The sequence below is a fragment of the Nicotiana tabacum genome, chromosome 1, assembly GCF_000715075.1.
Source record: "Nicotiana tabacum cultivar K326 chromosome 1, ASM71507v2, whole genome shotgun sequence".
In the NCBI taxonomy this organism is placed as follows: Eukaryota; Viridiplantae; Streptophyta; class Magnoliopsida; order Solanales; family Solanaceae; genus Nicotiana; species Nicotiana tabacum.
In genome coordinates, this window is record NC_134080.1 from 37654970 (window position 1) to 37676360 (window position 21391).

At 36.3% G+C, this 21391-nt stretch overlaps 1 protein-coding gene across 3 annotated transcripts in view; it reads left to right on the forward strand.

Annotated features, from left to right (window-relative positions):
* Window positions 1-1500: 1500 nt before the first annotated feature.
* LOC107798074 (CHD3-type chromatin-remodeling factor PICKLE) overlaps window positions 1501-21391 on the forward strand; it is a 62457-nt gene continuing 42566 nt past the window's right edge. Inside the window, exons 1-12 of one of the 3 annotated variants that reach the window (XM_075249971.1) lie at window positions 1501-1703; window positions 2313-2462; window positions 9174-9311; window positions 9421-9575; window positions 9802-9963; window positions 10623-10864; window positions 10963-11058; window positions 11222-11358; window positions 11472-11684; window positions 11769-11876; window positions 19652-19702; window positions 19799-19898. In XM_075249971.1, the coding sequence (XP_075106072.1) occupies window positions 2316-2462; window positions 9174-9311; window positions 9421-9575; window positions 9802-9963; window positions 10623-10864; window positions 10963-11058; window positions 11222-11358; window positions 11472-11684; window positions 11769-11876; window positions 19652-19702; window positions 19799-19898 (1549 nt within the window). In that variant the 5' untranslated portion in view covers window positions 1501-1703; window positions 2313-2315. The other 2 variants (XM_075249970.1, XM_075249976.1) reach the window with 2 other exon arrangements.

Below are 21391 nucleotides of genomic sequence, written 5' to 3' on the forward strand. Positions count from 1 at the left end.
AACTCCAAAAATTTGTTTCTCAAAATTTTCACTTCAAATCACTCACAAAATTCAAAAAAAGCTTCAAATTGTATTCATGTCAATCACAACTTTAATTTTCAAAAACCATTTTCACTTAATTTTTTTTTCATCCCCTTTCGGAATTTCACAATTCTTATGTCCAAACGCTCACGATGTGTAACACGTGATCATGTTTTTATTTCCCTTTTAATTTCAAATTTATTTCTTTCGCCATCAATATATCTAACTCATGTAATTATCACTAATGCCCTGGATTATCACGATAAGTTTATTATTTTTTCTTTTAGGACGAACTTTCAATGAAAGTAAACTTTAGCTCTCATACTTTTCAACGATTTACTTTGGTGTGTTATATATATAAAAAAATTTCTTCTCATATTTACCAATATTAGACAAATCAAACTATTATCTTAAATTCAACTTTCAATCAATAATTCTTAAGATTTCGCATAAAATCAAATAGTAAAATTAAAATAAAACGAATATTAGTATGGTATTAGATTATATAAATAAAAAAGTCCGTAATGCCTTATGCAAACATTAACAATACCAACTACTCTAGTGACTACTTGCTAGAGTAATCTTACAATCGGAGGACTTTAAAATTAAATACAAGAATTGAATTTTCATTTTTAGAAATCTCATAATGACTTACGTTGTGGAAACTGCCTCATTTTGAAATGTTAACATTTTAGAGAGTTACTAATTTGTGTTTTTAACTTTTTATTTTATAGTTTTGAAATGCGTCCCAGGCTTAGCTCGTTTTATTTAGTTGAATATGCGAGTATATCTTTCAAAAGACGGTAAAACTCAAACCACCATGCATATATGAAATGTCGTATTTCAAAGCTCAAATATCTAGAAATGAGACATATTAGTTAGTACCAGTTCAGTTACACAATAAGTATAAGCTCTAAATTAATCTAATTCTTTTAGTTATCCTATTTGGATCTCATGCTTTTACTAATAATTAGTCATGCATTAAGCAATAGACAAGGAATAAATTAATAAAAAGTAATGTATAATGATCTTATAATTATAGTTGCGAGACTCCATCATACAAAGAAAATCACTTTAAATTATTTTAAGATTATAGTATATCGGGTAAACTTATTAAACAATATTAATATGATTTTATCTTGTCATATATAGCTTGGCCATGTTTAAATTTCTAATAAATTTCACATTTATAATAATATGATCTAAGCTTTCACAATATCATACTTAAAAAAAAAGAAAGAAATGCTTTCAAAATAAGAGTACCGTTTTGTGAAATTTACTTTTTCGTCTTGAGCAAAACGTCATTGGTAATGATTTTTTTTTGACAAACCCCAAAAAGCCAAAAGGGTAAACAAAGTTTTTAGAGTACCTCAAACTCAAATTAGGAAAGGAAAAGAAATATCCAATCTCCTTAAATAATTTTCCCAAAGAAGAGGGGTTGGTCGAGATTTTTAAGAACTAAAGAGGGAGGAGAATTATAATACAAAATTAACCAAGTACCAAAATAGAGGAACTGAATTTCTCTCACTCTTGTTGTGGTGGGAAAGTGGAAATTAGCATTCATCAGTTCTTCCCTCTTCTTCCTTACGTTCAATTCAGCAAATCAGTGCTCCCAACGGCATTTGTCGCTTTCCTCTGGCGTGTCCTTTTCTCTTTCTGGCATATATACAAACAGATACCAGGTACTTCATTCCCTCTTTGTTGTAATCTAAAGGAGTTCTGTATAAACTACAAGCCCTAGTCCATTTCATCCGTTTTTCCTTAGAATTCTAACTCACATTTTAGTTTGTGTTTGATTTCACGGCGTTAACGTTTAAAGGTTTTTTTGGTGCTTTCCACTACTCTCTTTTTATATCCTGTTTGGACTGGAAATAACGAAGATTCCCGTTCGCCTGAATCTTGTGGAGGACCAAACGTGTTTGTGTTTAATTTAATTCAACTCAGTTCATTCCTCCTCTTTTTAAGTTTAGGACTTTTGATTGGATGCTGTCTAAGGTTTGATCTTTGTGTATTTGTTTTCCCTCCTCACTCCTTTGTTTGATTCAGCAAAAACTGAGATTCATATAGCCCGAGTTTTAGAAGAGAAGTAAACATTTCTATGTTTTGCTTAATTCAACTGATTTTCATGCCATTTGGTTTGTTTTTGGGTGTGATAGAAACTTTATTGTTAATGATAGAAACTTTTTTCATTCTTTTGTTGTCGTTTGTTGCTGTTGTTATTATTTTTATTGGTAGAAGTTTGAATGTATAGATTTTTTTGGGCGGCCTCCTCATCCTCTGCGTGAATGCAGAAAATGGCTAGCTTGGTGGAGAGGCTTCGTGTGCGATCGGATCGCAGACCTGTTTACAATTTAGATGAGTCTGATGAAGAAGCTGATCAGAAGCCTGGAAAGTCTGGGACTAAGAAGCAGGAATATGAGAAAATTGTTCGATCTGATGCGGTAAATTGCTTGTAGATTGGGGATTGTTTAATGCTTTTACCATTTCTTTACTTGGCATTTTCCGAAGCAGGGTTCTTTCTTTGGACGGTACAAGTAATTTCATTGCATCTACAAGACTACAACTGTGAATTTCATTTAGAAGTTTCTGTTGTATATTGGATCGTTATTGCTAATTCTTTTACCATCTCTTTCCTTTACTTTTTTTCCCCATAGAGCTCTTCCAGCTAACATTACTATTAATTTTTTGTGCATCTACGTGTGGGAATCATGTTCAGAAATCTATTTTCAGCTTTAAGATATGACTTAGAGACTAGACACAACTTGGGCTTTAGCTTGTTCATCATGGGGAAAGTTGTACCTTTTGCTATGTCTGCTGACTTAATCATAGCTAACTTAATCCAACTTGGTGTGTGTGCTAGTCGGAAGATAAATACATGTTTATACTGTTTTCTTGAAATTGTTAGAATGGCAACACCGGAGTCAAGATCAGTTACAAACTTTAGTAATTGATATGCTTGTTCCTCTGTTTCATGGTTTCTGTAAAAGACTTGTGATTATGGACTGTGGTTGCATCCTTTTTTTAATCGGATGTCCCCAAAGGGGCCTGGTTGGTTCCTTTCAGATTTGCTGAATTCCTTCTAAGTGTAACTGTTGCACCTTGATCTTCTATTAGGTACGTGTCTTTGCTGGTGCCTTCTAATTTTTTGTAGAAGGATATGCAGTAGAGGAGAATGCATCACATGCTTGCAGTAGGAATAACCAATCATCCTATCTAGCATCATAGCATTCTCCAAGATGAAGAGTTAGGATCACTGTCTCTTATTATATACCCGATGACTTTCATGAAGAGGAACTGATTTTGAGGACTATCACGGTCGGTCAAGCTAGTAAAAATTTGGACCATTTGAATATAATAGTAAAAAATGAAAGAACATGCATTCTTTCAAGGTCAATGGTTCGTCTCTACTCTGTCTGCTAATTTGGAAGATTGTATCTGGTGATGGATTCATGTTTAATTTTGTTTCAACGGAGATATCTTGTATCGTGCAACTATAAAGTGCAAAACTAACTTGTGAAATGTCACAAGAATACAAGAAATGATATCTAACATACTTTAGAAGAACGAAACCTACAGTTAATGTTTTTCTTTCTGTGACAGCGCGATTTAAGTGTGTGGCCATGAAAGGAAATTTATTACTCCCTCAGTTTCAATGCTGTTGGACTTGGTACGTAGTTTAAGAAAAAGAGGAAGATTTTTTAAAATTTGTGGTCTTAAAAGCTTAAAAGGTAAAAGCTTTTGTGGGGCTTTCAATTTTTATGGTATAAAAGCTTCTCATTAAGGGTAAATGGAAAGTTTAAAGTTAAATTATTTCCAAGTATATAAATGTGTCATTTTTTTGAAACGGACTAATAAAAAAAGCGTGTCACATGGAGTATATTTTAAATGTTATTTTGTCTGTACTAATTTTGTATAACTCTCATCCTTTGTTAGATTGCCTCAAAACTCTATTCTAAGGGGCCGCTTTTTAATGATTAAACTGTCTGAATGTAAATATTAAGATGTTGCATTTAGATATGAATACTGAGTGATTAAGTTTATTTGTTTTCTCAATTTCGAGAATGTTTATAAGTTATCTTTCTTATAAAATTAATAAATATAAAATCAAATAAAATAATTTAAACATCATATCCACTAATTATTAGGTTGTAAGGTGGTGATTGGTGGTATTTGGTGGAGGGCGCTGATGGTGGTGGTTGTTGTGTGGAAAGGGTGGTGACATTGATGGTTAGCAGTGGTGATGTTGGTGCTGGTGGTTGGTGGTAGTGGCTGGTGATGGTGGACGTGGTTGGTATGGTAGTGAATGGCAATGATGGTGGTTGGTTGTGGCGGCGATGGTTGTTGTGATGGTGGTGGTGGCTGTTTGATTGTGGTGGTTACTGACTGGTGGCTGACAGTGGTGGTTAGTGGTGGCGGGTTGGTGTTTGTGAACAGAGTGGTGGTGAAAAATCATTTTTAAAAATCTTTGAATAGCTTCTTAATAAATTAAGATTTTGTAAGGTTGGAATGATTCAGGTCAATTCAAACCAATTTAGTTGTTAAATCTTAAACAAACAAATGCACTTAATCATCTGAGGTACGAACAAGTTAAATTCAGCATCCATTATGTGCAAGCAAATGGAGCCTAAATGAAATTTTCTTTCACTAATTCCTTGAATTTATGTATTCATGAATTTGTATATTTATGTAACTAATCATGATTGAACATTGATTTTGTTCTATCAATCAAATTAAAGTTTTTACAACAACTACATCAATATTTCATATAATTCATATGGGAGCTTTCAGTTTAACATTGTGTCAAGCCAAATCATGATATGTTATTTGCAATAGTTTGATTATCAGCTCTGAAGCCCTCTATTTGTTGGCCATTCAGTTTGTTACTTAATTCAATCACATGTAGTGGTTTTTAGGATAAATCAATCCTTTGTTGGGTTGTCAACAACAAAAAAACAAACCTAGTGTAATCCCACAAGTGGGGTTTGGGGAGGGTAATGTGTATGCAGACCTTGCCCTACCTTGTGAAGGTAGAGAGGCTGTTTCCGATGAATTCATTTAGATTGAGCATCTTGTCTTCATATGTGCTATTGCATAATCATACTGATAGTATGTCTTTCACAAATGAATAATAGTAACATAATGTTCTCATTTATTTGTAATTTCTGCCGAACCCAGCTTTATAGGCCAGATAGTAAAATTGAAAGTGTTCTTAGCAGTTCTGTTGTAGAAAACTTGAGGAATGTGAAATTTTGTTAGCTCCTTAGTATTGGCCTGAACATCTGTATTGGAGCTGGCATTATTCCTTTTTGCTATAACTCTTTTGTAACTATTATGCGTCTTCTTGATGCCAGCAATGAAATCAATTACTTCATCAAAAAAAAAACTTGAGGAATGTGAAACTAAAAAGCTGTGTGTTTACAATCCTTATAAAAAACAATTAAGGGGTTTCACAAACTTAGGATGATCATTTCGGAATGTGATTAAACTGTTTATTGTTACTGCCTTCAAGAAAAGTTTGTTTGACCTCATAGTCTAAAGCTTTCTTATTAAAAAAACTCACAGTCCAAAACTATCGCTTCAAAAGTTTTTGGTTTATACTATTTCTCTTCTGAATTATATAAAATTGCTTTTCTCTTGGCTCTTTGTTGTGAACCATGAAATGTCTTCTAAAGAAACTTTGGGTCATAGATTCTATACTTTAGAGCTGTAAATAAAGGCAACAACAGAATTTGTTAGTATTTAGTCAAAGACATATCTGCCTTGCACGATAAGACTAAAGGTAGCTGTTTTGATTAGATCCAGACACAATCAAAAAGCAAATGGGCTTCTTGTTTAGTGCTAATGGAAGCGTAAGATGTACAAATTTCTACATGTGACTCACGCTACGTGCAACCTGTACTCAAATGTTTTGTTTTTTAGAAAGTAAATTATAATAGCAAAGAAGCTTAGAGAATGATTGGGTACAGAACATGCAGCTATTACAGGTTCATTTAATCTCTGTACTTGGCAATTCTTAGATACAGTTTTAATCGCATATAGCAATTCACTGTATTATTTTGATCCTATTTAATTTGCAAGCATTAATTTCTGTAGTAAAAACAGCCATCTTGATTTAAAAAAAGCAGTCATAAATTAAATGAATTTCTGAAAACTAGATACCAGGGCACACAGATAGTTGGCTAGTTTCTGGGAGGCTTAATGCACACTTGTACCATGTCAGTTTTGTAAAGATAACACCAGCTTAGTGTACTTAAATGCATGTATTTGATTTATCAATAATTTTTTTTGCTTAATCAAAGCTATATCTGATTTATAAGAAATAGCTAGATACCAGGGCACACTCTGCTGTAAGTTAGATTTGGATAAACTCTAATGAAACATAAACATAAGTCGGGAAAAATAACAAACTGGATGGTGCTGGAGAAAGAAAGTAACATGGAAGTAAAGGAGATAACCAGCAACTTAATATAGTGTCTGTTTTAACCTCCAATTTATTCTTTATGGTCGGTGTTATAAGTTTGAAGATAAACGTAACAAGTTTCGTTAACTGAATAACACCACTATTTAGGATATACTATAGACAAAATTTTTTTCTACCTCTGCGAGGTAAGGTCTGCGTACACATTATCCTTCCAGACCCCACACTGTGGGAGTGTGTTGTTGTTGTATAGATAAAGAATCAGATTGTTAAAAACATCACTTTTGCATTTCAAGATACTGAGAAATGATAACGGATGTAGGAATTTATTTTGGATACTGTTAGTTTATCTTTCAAAGTTTCATCTCCTAGCCTATCTTCACTTTTGGTTAAATTTCTTTCTATACCAATTTTTTTGATCAAGCAAAGAAGTTTTCATTAAAATCAGGGCCAAAACAAAAGCACCCGTATACAAGAAGTATACCAAAAAAGTAGGGAACCTACAAAATATGGTTTTCGACGAACCTACGAAATATGGTTTTCTACGAGATACCCAATCTTCTATACAACAAGGAACTTCGTGGGCGCACCAAAAGAAAATAATGGATAGGAGGCTGCTCCTCAATGGAAAAAAATTCATCTCTACCCCTTAAAGGCTCTTTTGTTTCTCTCTCCAAATAAGCCACATGAGTGCTAGTGGAGCACCGGTCCATTATGTCCGATGGTGGAAACGTTTCTTCACAAAGATGATTGATGATACTTATTATTATATGAATTTTCGAGCCTGACCATGGTGTGACATGTTGCGTGGCCAACATAGTTAAGACTGTAGGTTGAATTATTATAGATTTCTTTACAAGGTCAAATGAAGTGTCTTAACATGTACTTTAAGTATGTGTAGAGGTTGTTAGTGGTCACATGTTGTCCTCTTGCAAGTTCCTGAGCTCCTGTGCTGCAGCCAGAATTGGTTCTACTCCTTATGTCAAATGTCCTACTTATATATTTGTAGCTTATATGATGTGTCTGTCCTATAAAATCTATAGTCAGATTCTGAAACTATCAGACTGGGTGACATATCAATGAGCTTTACGACAGTTGTTTCATTTATTTGTTTGTGTCGCTGGTAGCTCTTAATTCAATGTAAACAGTGAAAGCAATTAATTCAAAGATCCTTTTTACTGTGTTTCCTTCTATAGATTCGGGTAATCACTTGCTGTGCTTAGTGGGGATTTTAAATAATTATTTCAAGTTACGACTTGAACATCTTAATTTTAATTTTTTGTTAAAAGAAATTTAAGAAACCTTCCTAAAGTTGAAAGTTTTGCCTTCTGTTGTCCAGTATATGTACTCTTAGTTAAAAATTGAGCGACAATTCCCAAAACTTTAGGAAAAAGGAAAAAGAGAATGCTGGCAGTTTAACCCTTAATTTACCCTCACTTTGGATTGTGCACCTTTAATTATTTTATTAAAAGTATCATGTAAAAGGTCTACGGTTGAGATATGTGAAAAGCATGATAAAAGGTATATGGGAAGTACTGGACATTCAATTTGAAAGCTGCTAGATTAGTTAAGATGCTATCGCCTACCACTACTGTAGGTGCACTGCTCAGATTTGAATGTTAGTTTCTTCAGTTCTAGAAAACATTGATAGGCTAAAATAGTTGAGTCGTAAATATCCTATCCAAATATTGAACAAGTAGGTACCTTACTTTGATTTTCAATTTTAATTTTAATTTTGCTCAAAGATTTGATAGTCTTTTTCCTTTTCAATTCTGTACTTTCTCCTGCATTACAGTTAATTCAAAATGAGTTGCTGCCTTAAATTAAGGAGTGTTGCCTGCTTCATATGCTTTTAACTCTTGGATTAAGTTGAAAATTTACTTTCTTTCCTCTTTGAGATGACACCTTTCTACTCTAGCTCATTGACTTTGCATTTAAAGATTTATGTGGCGTTTACAAAATAATTCTTTCATAGGAAACAAATATAATCAGAAATAATGAAATGTTTACTTGCCTTAACCAATGTATTATACGACTGAACTGACTTAATTAACGATTGGATTGGTCGATTGGATTGGGTTCTTTTGAGTCTGGACAACTTCTCCACGGGAGTCTGTAAAATGATAAATGGTAAATGCTTAATTCACTTTTTCCTCTTAGAGTGGATTAGTGAAAGGTCCTTTTAATTAAATTTTTTTTTGTGGAAATATTAGACATGCCCTCGGATAATGCTTTTTCATGCGAGGTAATTGACATATCCTTTTTTGTCTTTATTTGACCCCAGTAATGGATTGGATCCCCTCCCTTCACGATTGGAGTTCTCTTAGCCATGTCTTCTATTGTTGTTTTTTTGATATGGCTACTAACAATAAGTTAAAAAAGAAAGAGGAAAGTTTTTCGTTTCTCGTGGTGTGGTAGTGTTCCCAAATAGGCTGATGAAGAGGAGTACTACTGACTACTGGCCGCCTCCTGTTGAATCATGTGCATTTTCTTTTGTCCTTGGATCGATTACAGCATATCTAGGTTGCTTTATGGAGTTTGCTCATATTTAGAGAATAAATGACACAATAGCTCCATAAATCATAAACACGTGCCAGTACATAGTAATACAGTTCTAATATGGTCGCATCAACAGCTTCTGGAAACATGCTCTCTTTTGTAGTATTTCATGGTAATTATCTTCATTCGTTTTACTTACACCAGAAATAACGATGCAAATTTACTCTTTTGATAGAAAGACGAGTCTTGTCAAGCTTGTGGAGGAGATAGTAACCTTTTGTACTGCGAAACATGTAACTACGCTTACCATCCCAAGTGTTTAGTTCCACCACTAAAGGCTCCTCTGCCAAGCAGCTGGTGGTGCCCTGTATGTGTATGTACCCATTCTATCAAATTTATATATTTCACATGGAATTCTAATACTCTTGTTAGTTCTCTTCCCCTCCCCCCTAAATTTACTCTCGATGTTGCCATTTCTGCAGGTGAGTCCCCTGAATGATATTGACAAGATATTGGATTGTGAAACGCGCCCTACTGTTGCTGATGATAATGATGCTTCCAAGCTTGGGTCGAAGCAAGCATTTGTTAAACAGTACCTTGTTAAGTGGAAAGGATTGTCTTATCTTCACTGCACGTGGTATTTTTATTTCCAAACTGCTACTTTATTTGCTCTAGATTCTCTTTATATCTATGACAGTTGTACAGCAACTAAGGCCATCTTGTAGTGCTTATAGCTGTGTTCTATGCTTCACCATAACACTTGTTTGTGCAAATGATCAATTTAATATGTTACGTTATCTCCTTTAGACCTTTTTACAGCTTCATTTTTATGTATTTGAAGTCATATTGTGCTTTACATGCAGGGTGCCAGAGAAAGATTTTTTAAAAGCTTACAAAGCGCATCCCCGTTTGAAGACTAAAGTGAATAACTTCCATCGCCAAATGTCATCAATGACTAACTCTGAAGAGGAATACGTCGCAATCCGTCCTGAGTGGACTACAGTTGATCGAATTCTCGCTCGCAGGTTCTTTGAAAGAATTGACTAGTAGATATTCAATTGAGCTGCTTTATCCCCAAAAAAAAAGTTGAGCTGTTAACTAATCCTCAAAATTTTCTGTTCAATGCTTTTCTTTTGCTTCTGAAAAGTTTCAATTCTTAAAGTTTGCTATTTCCCATGTTTGCAAGAATTAGGCTCTTGCCATATTGTCAGTTTCCGGATTCTTAATGATTAAAACTAAAGGACCTCTATTAAGAAATAAATTTGATTGTGTTGATGAAGAACAGACATGTTAGTGCCCACATGGGGGCCACGACTATGGCATGGGAAATATAGTAATAGATTGTGAAAGTACCTACTAATTGTATTCTTTTCCTAAATTGTTCATTTCTAGGAGTTGTTTTGCCTTTGAGAGATTTATATGCTAGTAGAAAATAAAATGAACTTCTAATACTTTTTGTTTTATTTTTTTTTTAATTATTTCTTATTAATTATTTTTATTAAATAATATTAGCCTGAGATAAGTTTATATGGAGTGGGCATGGTCAGATTGGATTCATATAGCCGACCTCAACTTGTCTGGGACTGCGGCTTAGTTGTTTAATATAGTTTTTTCGGCCTATGCATGATTCATGAAATGCTAGTTTTGGGTTAAGTTGCATTGAATAATATGCTGTTGTTCTTAGGGGAGATGGTGAAGAAAAAGAGTATCTTGTAAAGTGGAAGGAGCTTCCATATGATGAGTGCTACTGGGAATTTGAATCAGACATTTCCTCTTTTCAGCACGAAATTGAAAGATTTCATAGAGTTCAGTCTAGATATAAAAAATCTTCAAAACAAAAGGGTGAGCTTAAAGAGACAACAGAATCTAACAAGAAAGCCAAAGAATTTCAACAGTATGAAAGCAGTCCTGAATTTCTTTCTGGAGGTATATCTGATATCGGTTTTAATTAGTCTACACTATGTTATTGTATATATCTATTATCTAGTGAAGTTCCTTAATCGTCATCTATGGTTGAAATACAGGTTCACTGCATCCGTATCAGCTTGAAGGGCTGAATTTCTTGCGTTTTGCTTGGTCCAAACAGACACATGTCATACTGGCTGATGAAATGGGGTTAGGTAAGATATATTTTGTTCTTCTTTCTCCTCGTCTTTTTCTTATTTCCGTAATACTGCTGCTGCATGGTCCTTTTCTAAAATTGTTTTTTATTGTCCTTATTGCCTATAGTTTCTTCTTGAATATTATTAGGTTATTTTTGCTGATACATTTCCAAGCTTGCAGGCAAAACAATACAGAGTATTGCATTTTTAGCCTCCCTTTTCAAAGAGAATGTTTCTCCGCATTTAGTAGTAGCGCCTCTTTCCACATTGAGAAATTGGGAGCGTGAGTTTGCCACTTGGGCTCCTCAAATGAATGTGGTAAGTTTGAGGCGATTTATTTCCTACTATGAATAGCGGAACAATAATTACTGTCATGATTACTATAATGAATAGCAGATAATACTTCTCCTGAAGAGAATTGACATGTGTAGGTTATGTATGTCGGGGGTGCACAAGCTCGTGCTATTATTAGACAATATGAATTTTTCTTCCCGAAATATCTCAAGAAGAGCAAGAAAAAGAAATCTGGTCAAACTGTTGGTGAAAGCAAGCAAGATAGGATAAAGTTTGATGTCCTCCTGACTTCATATGAAATGATCAATATGGATAGTGCCTCTCTGAAGCCAATAAAGTGGGAATGCATGGTAATTGCTTTCTGAATCCTCAATTGTGCCATTAGCGCTTGTTATTTGTTTTGCCTCTAAAAGATTCTTGGCATCTGCATTTAGATTGTTGATGAAGGTCATCGTCTGAAGAACAAGGATTCCAAGTTATTTTCAACTTTGAAGCAGTACTCTACTAGACATCGTGTTCTTTTAACTGGAACTCCCCTTCAGGTTTGTTGCAATAGGTTGCTTTCTATGCACCTGGTAGTTCTCTCATTTCATGTTCAGATACCCAGTTATGCAGAATTACGGAGTGTATTTATCCTGATGTTACATCTTCCATACTAAAATTATTGGTAGAAAATTTAATCCCGTCTTTCTTTACGTTTGTTTGACCAGTTATTCTACTTCTATGGTTATAGCTTTTGCCCCCCTTTTTTTGAACATGTGAATGGATTTGTTAAATAATGAACACCCTTGGGAAGAGCAGGCTGCAGCTGTATGCGACAGATGTATAATATGCCCCAAGAAAACGTATAAACCCTCCTTAACCTGTTGCTTCAGGTTATCTTTCAAGTAAATGATCATTTCCTTGCATGTCTGTTTTTTTAAATCATAGATCATGTAACCTTTTTCAAGTATATTGTTAATTAGGGGTCATTTGGTAGGATGCATTAGATAAGTTAATGCATGCATTGGCTTTGTGTATTAATAATGCATTGTTTGGTAGACATTTTGAACCTATGCATTAGTTATGCAGGCATTAGTTATACATCCTATTTGGTATTATCTTATGCATAACTAATGCACAGAAAACAATGGTATTAACAATGCAATGGGTTTTAATGCATGCATTAGCTTAGTTAAAGACAAAATTGTCCTTCAAAATTTGTACTTGATTAAAATATGCTAGTTAGTATATTAATGTAAGTTCAAAATAATCCAAATAGTGAGAAATAAAATTATATCCCTAGTAAATAAATAAATACTTAGCATATTTCCTTTTTTATAAATAAACATTTAATTTTATTTTACAATATAAGTAGACAAATAAAATAATTTTTTAAAACTTTTTCATATAAAAACATTTCTCTAACATATGTTTCTTTTAAAAAGTTAGATTGTGGATTAGTTTTGAGGGCATTTTTGTAAACAAACAATTCGTTTAGAAATTGTGCAATACTTTAATACATCAAGCCAAACAATGGATAAGAAATATGTCAGCATAACTAATACCAGCATAACTAATGCAAGCATAACTAATACCAGCATTACTAATATACCCTATTCAACATTATTCTTATGCACCCTACCAAACGACCCCTTAGATCATGTGATATTCAAACCCTCATTTCTAGTTGTGCTCTCTGTGACTACTTTACATTTCTTTATAACTTCGTATCTCTCGCTTTCTCTCTCTCTCCTCAAACCCTATCTGTTATTTATACTCTATGTCTTGCATCCTCTAGATTTCCCTGCAATTCTAATTTTTCTTTGCCCATTTGAATCAGTCAAGAATTCCTGGATTTCACTCATTCGATTTGAACTCCTCAAAATTCGCGCTCTGAAAATTTAAGAGTGTGACTAGGTGCTACATCACTTTGCAAATTGTGCTTATGCCCAAAGTAATTGGAGAATGGTAGTATTTGAATAATCTGATACTGAACTACTTAACCTCTAGTGGTGTGGGACGTTAATATCAGCCTACTGCATACGTGCCATTATTAATGCAATAAAATCATGGATGCTTTACTTATTTCTTTCTATGCTTTAATTAAAACCTTTCTAACATAAATAACACTTATTTATTTCTTGATTAGATTAAATAATACTTATTTATTTTTAACATAAATAATACTTATAATGAAGTGTTTACTGCATATGCTTTTTCCATTCTATGGTGACCTTGGAGCTTGCACCAAGGACTTTTGGAAACTCGACTCACACACTCCTGCAGTCCCCTCCAGTCTCCAGGAGTTTGCCCCTCATTTTTCTCAGTGGTTAACGTGTTATTATATTCTGTTCAACCACTTCCACTACCTGAATCGTTAGCTGTTTGCTGGTTTTGATATTTGGTCCATCAACCATTCTGTACCCGTATAGTGTTAGTATATTCCTTGGGGCAACTGTATATTCCACTCCCTCTCCCAAATTGGTTTAGAGTAATCTGCCCATTATAATAGTACCTCCGGTTCATATCTTACTGTTACCAACTGCCTTCTGGTTCTTTTCTCCCTGCCAGATCAGATTTCAGTTTTCTAAGCTCAGACATGGAATGGACCTTTGGTGATAGCGACTTGATCTGACGTTTCTATTTCTCTTTCTTGCTTCTTTCTCATGTTGCCTCATGTGATCTGCTTCAACCTACCATAGAATAGCTAAATTATGTAACAACAGGGCAAACACCCATGCGATTTGTGCACATCGCGGTGCCTTCGCGCTGACAACTTTATAAGGAAGCCGTATTCTGCCAACTTCCCTTTTCCATTGTCTCTTTAAGCAAGCTCTTTTTGACTTTCATCTGCACCATCTTAGCCACTTGGGGTGACTCTGATTCTTTCTACTTCCTGCGTAATGGGACTCAATGCACGTTAGCCACTTGGGGTGACTCTGATTCTTTGTACTTCCTGCTTAATGGGACTCAATGCACAACGTGCATCCTTTGTGCTTCTCATCTACTCAGTGAAGTTAAATCTTTTATTCTACAACAACAACAACATATCCAGTTTAAAAGGTCGTCCTCGATTGTCTAGCTTCCTGAAGCTCAAAAGTCATTCCCACCATGTTGGTTATTGTGTTGCTGCGTGGCATCCTACTGTTTGAATTATTCATAAAAATCCTATGAGAAAGCACGGGAGAAAATATTATTGATTAATATTCTATGTTACAATGAGCCCTATTTATATGTATTCATAACACATAACTTACTCCTATAACCTATTACATAAGGGACTAGGACTAATTACATATATTCACATAACTATTCTAACATTCCCCTCAAGCTGGTGCATATAAATCATATTTACCAAGCTTGTTACATATATGTAGTTAATACGAGGACCAGTGAGGGACTTGGTAAAAATATCTGCAAGCTGATCATTCGACTTCACAAACTTTGTAGCAATATCTCTCTAGAGTATCTTTTCTCTAACAAAATGACAGTCAATCTCAATGTGTTTAGTTCTCTCATGAAACACTGGATTTGACGCAATATGAAGAGCAGCTTGATTATCACACACAAGTCCTATCTAACTTATCTCACCAAATTTCAACTCCTTGAGCAACTGTTTGATCCAAATTAGCTCACATGTCGCCATAGCCATTGCTCGATATTTTGCTTCTGCACTAGACCGAGCAACTACATTCTGTTTCTTGCTCTTCCAACTTCCAAGACACCAAATTTCCTCTTATTAAGACACAATATCCAGACGTAGAACGTCTATCAGAAGGTGATCCTGCCCAATCAACATCTGAGTAACCAACGCTTTGCTCCTGGCCTCGATCCTCAAACAATAAACCTTTGCCTGAAGCTGATTTTATATATCGAAGAATGCGGACAACTGCATCCCAATGACTATCACAGGGAGAATCCATAAACTGACTCACAACACTCACAGGAAAGGAAATATCAGGTCTAGTAACTGTGAGGTAATTTAATTTACCAACCAACCGCCAAGAATATCTAAGGCATACTTTCGTTGTGAGATCACAATACCTGAGCTAGACTGAATGACCTCAATACCTAGAAAATACTTTAATCTGCCCAGATCTTTAGTCTGAAAGTGCTGAAAGAGATGTTGCTTCAATTTACTAATACCATCCTAATCATTGCCGGTAATAACATTATCGTCAACATAAACGATCAGATAAATACAAAGATTTGAAGCAGAATGCCGATAAAACACAGAGTGATCAGCTTCACTACGAGTCATGCCAAACTCGTGAATGCTTTAGACCATAAAGGAACCGGCGCAACCGACATACAAGGCCACTAGACTCCTCTTGAGCAACAACTCAAGGTCACCGTGAAGAAAAACATTTTTAATGTCCAACTGATAGAGAGGCCAATAACGAAAACAACCATGGATAGAATAAGGTGGACTGATGCTATTTTATCCACGGGAGAAAAATATCACTGTAATCGAGTCCAAATATATGAGTATACCCTTTTGCAACAAGACGAGCCTTAAGTCGATCAACCTGGCCATTTGGACCAACTTTGACTGCATACACCCAGCGATAGCCAACAGTCGATTTATCCGGAGGAAGAGAAACAAGCTCCCAAGTACCACTCGTAGGTAAAGTAGACATCTCATAAATCATAGCTTGTCGCCACTCTGGATGAGATGCTTCACCTGTAGACTTAGGGATAGAAACAAAGGACAAAGATGATACAAATGCACAATGGGATGATGATAGACGATGGTAACTTAAACTGACATAATGGGGATTAGGATTAAATGTGGACCGTATACCTTTTCGTAGTGCAATCGATTGACTAAGAGGAGACAAGTTCGCAGTATTAGCAGGGTCAGGTGCAGGATGTGAATCAGCTGGGCCTGATGCTGGGCGTGGACGACGATGATAAGTCAGCAGTGGAGCTGTAGAAGGTTGAACCGGATTAGGTGGTGGCACAGGAGCTATAGTTGGTGGCACTGGACTAGGTGGTGGCACTGGAGCTATAGGTGGTGGAGCTGCAACTGGAGCTGTAGGTGGTGAAGCTGCAACTGGAGCTATGGAGGAAGGTAAATGGGAGATAATGACTGAATCTCCAAAAGATGGAACTGGTAGCACCTCAGAAATATCCAAGTGATTACCTGGACCTGTGAAGTATGATTGGGTTTCAAAGAAGGTGACATCAGCAGACACAAGATACCGCTGGAGGTCAGGAGAATAGCATCAATATCCCTTTTGCGTTCTCGAGTAACCCAGAAATACGCACTTAAGAGCACGAGGAGCTAAGTTATCTTTTCCTGGAGTAAAGTTATGAACAAAACCACGTACTCCCAAAGACACGGGGTGGAAGAGAGAACAAAGGTAAGTGGGGCAACAGGACAGAGAATGAAACTTGATTCTGGATAGTTGAAGATGGCATACGATTAATAAGATAGCAAGATGTAAGAATTGCAACCCCCCAAAAACGCAGCGGAACATGAGATTGTATGAGTATGGTACGAGCAGTTTCAATAAGATGTCTATTTTTTCTTTTAGCTACCCCATTTTGTTGGGATGTGTACGGACATATGTTTAATGAATAATCCCATGAGAGTTTATAAACTGCTGAAATGAGGAAGACAAATACTCTAGGGCATTATCACTACGAAATGTGCGGATAAAACCCCCAAATTGATTTTGAATTTCAGCGTGAAAGGTCTGAAAAATAGAAAACAACTCAGATAGATTTTTCATCAAAAATATCCAAGTGCACCTTGAATAATCATAAATGAAACTGACAAAGTAGCGGAATCCCAAGGTAGAATAGACCCGACTAGGACCCCAAACATCTGAATAGACTAAAGTAAAAGGCGACTCTCTTCAATTATCAAGACGCCGCAGGAAATAGGAGTGGGTATGCTTACCGAGTTGACATGACTCACACTCTAGAGTGGACAAGTGAGATAAGTCAGGTACCATTTTCTGAAGTTTTGACAAACTGGGATGTCCCAACTGTTTATGTAATAAATCTGGTGAATTAGTATCGAGCCAAGTTACTGAAGGAAGACAAGATGCGAGCCCATGTGATTTTGCAAGGATAAAGTAATAAAGTCCATTTGATTCACGTCCGGTACCAATGATCCGCCTTGTAGTGCGTTCCTGTATAAAAACAAGGTTATCAAAAAATAAAACAGCAGATTTAAGTGATTTGACTAAGCGACTAACAACTTTGAGATTAAAAGGACTACCGGGAACATAAAGAAGTGAGTCTAAAGGTAAGGAAGGAAGTGGACTTGCTTGACCTATTGCAATTGCCATGATTTGAGACCCATTGATCATTGTGACTGTTGGAAGAGATTGAGAATATGAAATACTAGTGAAAAGAGATTTATTACCAGAAATATGATCAGATGCACCTGAATTAATGACCCATGACTTAGAGGTTGAAGATTGGGAGACACAAGTCACACTACTATCTGTTTGAACAATCGAAGCTATCCTGAAGATGTCTTTTTACATGCTTTATATTGAAGGAACTCCATATAATCCGGTATAGAAACCATCGGAATTGCATTGGATCTAGTGGATTGTGAGTCAAAGGCTTGTGATACGAATGCCATTGTAATATTTATGCCGGAAAAGCAGTTTTTTGGAGTTACTGTTCATGCCGGAAAAATCACTGTTTACGCCAGAAAAATATAAAAATGGTCAGAATATGATTTGAACTAGATGGGTAGGCTCGGAATTGTGAGGAGAGCAATCAGTCCGGAAGGAGTTTCGCGAAAAAGTGGCCCACGCGCCGTTGCGTGGGTCAGAACCTTTGTCGGAAAATTTTTGTTGCCGGCGCGTGGTAGCTTTTCTACTGGAGAAATTTTAATGGGTTGGTCGCCGAGTGGTGATCTACCTCGTGGTGGTGTTGATTTTTGCACAACACCGATAGAAAGTGACTTTCACGTAGACAGGCCTTGGGTCACCGGAAAAATTGCACGATGACTAAGTTCTTTCTTCCCGGTTAACGCTGGAATGACGCACAACGATGTTTTCTCACTAATGCTCTGATACCATGTGAGAAATCACGGGACAAAATATTATTGATTAATATTCTATGTTACAATGAGCCCTATTTATATATATTAATAAAACATAACCTACCCCTATTACATTAGGGATTAGGAGTAGTTACATATATTCACATAACTATTCTAACAAATCCGAGCCGTGGAATCTGCCACCGATGCTTGCATCAGGGTTGACTGCCTACTTCACACCCACAGGGTGCGGCCCTTCCTCGGACCCTGCGTGAATGCGGGATGCTTTGTGCACCGGGTTGCCCTCATAAAATCCTATATTTCTTTCGTTACTGGTCGTTATGACAATAGAACTTTGTTAAACTCCAGCTCACCATCTTTCCTCGGATAGAGTCATGAATTCTGAAAGAACTGCAGCCGTTTAATGTACGGATTAGGATTACTGATACATCTGTAAAAAAGAGACTTGAACAGAAGTGGCCGATCAGGGAATATCAAATTAAGAGGCTTTATTGTTATTACTTTGTTTTGATATGATAAATTCCCACTTTAGTCTTAGTGGAAATAAGGAGGTTTTATTATGATAATGTGGAAAAGTAGGCCCGAGAGTTGTTCTCTTTTGGATTCATTGGTTGGAGAAACATATAAGTACGAGTATTGACTTATCAATATACATGTGTTAGTCGTAGAAACTGCTTTGCATAAACTTGTGAGTTATAGAACATATTACCTTGAATTTTGGTGCATAGGTTTAGGGAGGTTGTATGCTAATTTTCTATATGATTGCCTGCTGGGGATCAATTTGGGGTAAATGTGTTACTAACTCAGCCTGTGAAATGAAATTTCATTCGTCTCAAGGAAACTCTAAAAACTACAGTTTTTTAACTTCTTGACCTCTCAGTTTGTCCAGTGTCAAGTTTGAGACCACTGAGTGCTCATTTACCTGCTCCTGATTGGTTGCAGATCTTCTAATCTACAACTCATCTGCAACAAATTGCTTTGCCTTTTTCTGGATTTTATGTCCATTTCTAGAAATGGCTGCATACTTTACCAGATTCTTTCTCTTATCTGCTGTCCTTCTTTTCTATTCCTTTGTGGTGTGAAAGTGGGCTAGTGACGGTTATTGATGTTAACGTGTTTTGCTTCTTACCATCTATCTAAAACAATTTATACACTTTCAATATTTTGTATTTTCCGTAATAATTATAATCTTCTAATAAACAAGAATGGGTTTTTTGTTATGCAAAAACTGACTTGCATGAGGAAAACTCTTCTTTATTTCTTTCGTTTGGCTTTAATAGTTATTCTTTCAATGCATTTCAGAACAATCTGGATGAGCTTTTCATGCTGATGCACTTCCTTGACGCTGGAAAGGTCAGTCCCACTACATGTTTCTGGCAAAGCTTATAGCACTAGTTTACTTGTTGAGTTGTCATGTGAAATATTCATGGGTCCTGATGTCGGATGCAGTTTGGAAGCTTGGAGGAATTCCAGCAGGAGTTTGAGGACATTAGTCAGGAGGAACAGGTTTCAAGACTTCATAAAATGCTAGCACCTCATCTCCTCAGAAGTAAGATTCTGAAACTTTTTCCTGCTTTTGTGATTGAATATTTGTTAGTTCGATGATACGGTTGGTGAAATGTATATCTTATCAGCTTTTCCTTTATCCTGTTTGTCATATTTTCTTTGTTGATTTCTGAATGTCATCCTAGCTATATCCTTGTAAAAGCCTTTCCAAATTGCGATTCATGTTTGTAGTAATATGAAACTTTTCATATTAAACATGAACTTTTGTTTTTTGTCTTTGGACACTATTGTCATGTCCTTAGTCTTAAACTAAGCGCACGTGCGGCACTTGGCAATTCGCTCACGATCTTGCACACCCTGCTCACGTTCTTGCTATGCCAAGTCAACCTTACTACACTCAAGATCGCTAGGGAATGTTAGAACACATGAGAATTGCCAAAGGAAACTTTTGTAGTAGAGAACTTGATAGTTTAGCTTGGTTGATGAATTACAAATGAATGCCCCTATATATACTAATCACCTATGGGCTAGTATGTAAATAATAATTGTTCTACAAGTCCTTCCATATTTACAACTAAGTCCCTTCTCTAGAATATTCTACACATCTAGATTCTTCTAAGGACTTTCCTAACAATTCTATAGGGTTCTAGGGTCTTCCTAAGGAAACCTCTATATTTCTCTAGAACCTTCCTACAAATGCATAAATATCTAGAACATTTCCAAGGAAATTCTCCATAGTTCTAGAATATTCCACCAAGATCTAGTCCCTAACTTATGTAACCCTTCCATATGGCAAAAATATATGCCAAGTGGCACCTACGTGGCATGATGATGTGGCGGGTCATGACACTCTCCCCCACCCAATTTTGTGCCGCCCTCGGCACAAAGCATCGACACATATGCGTGCACCTCGCCTTGGCGTCGCCAGAGATCTTTGTCCATTAGCCATGATGCCCTATGAAGCGGTTCTCCTTCCCATTTCACAAGGTACTGACTACCTTTCTTCTTACGCCGTTTGTACTTTGGACAGCTAGCAATGATGGCCTCCATCCTCCGCCCATCAGATGCCCCTCCTTGCTCTTGACCTAAATCTTCCCATGACTCAACCATGACTCAACCAAGTCTAGCAGCTTCTCAAACATCGAGTCCATGCTTCCACTCCCTATTTGGCTGCCCTCCGTGGTCCAGCCTTGGCAAACTTGAACCCTCTGCTTGGTGCATCGTCTGAGTCCGATAGCATGCCATCACTTTATAACTCGCCATCCTCTTCAACTATGTCCGTCCAACTTTTCTTGCTGCCACCATGCTCCATTTGCATAGTGCCAAGATAGGCTTTGGAATCCGCAACTTTCTGCTTAGATTCCAAGCGCATCCCTCCAATACAGGCGGTTCCCCCTGTGTAATCCTTATGTGCTTGAGCAAAGTTCCCTATCATTGCTGCAAGCTTCCCCAACTCTGAGCATTCACTTTCCCGATGTGATCATTCACAGAAGTAGCACCCTCTTTTAGGCACGTCCTCCTTACTATTTCCCGTTG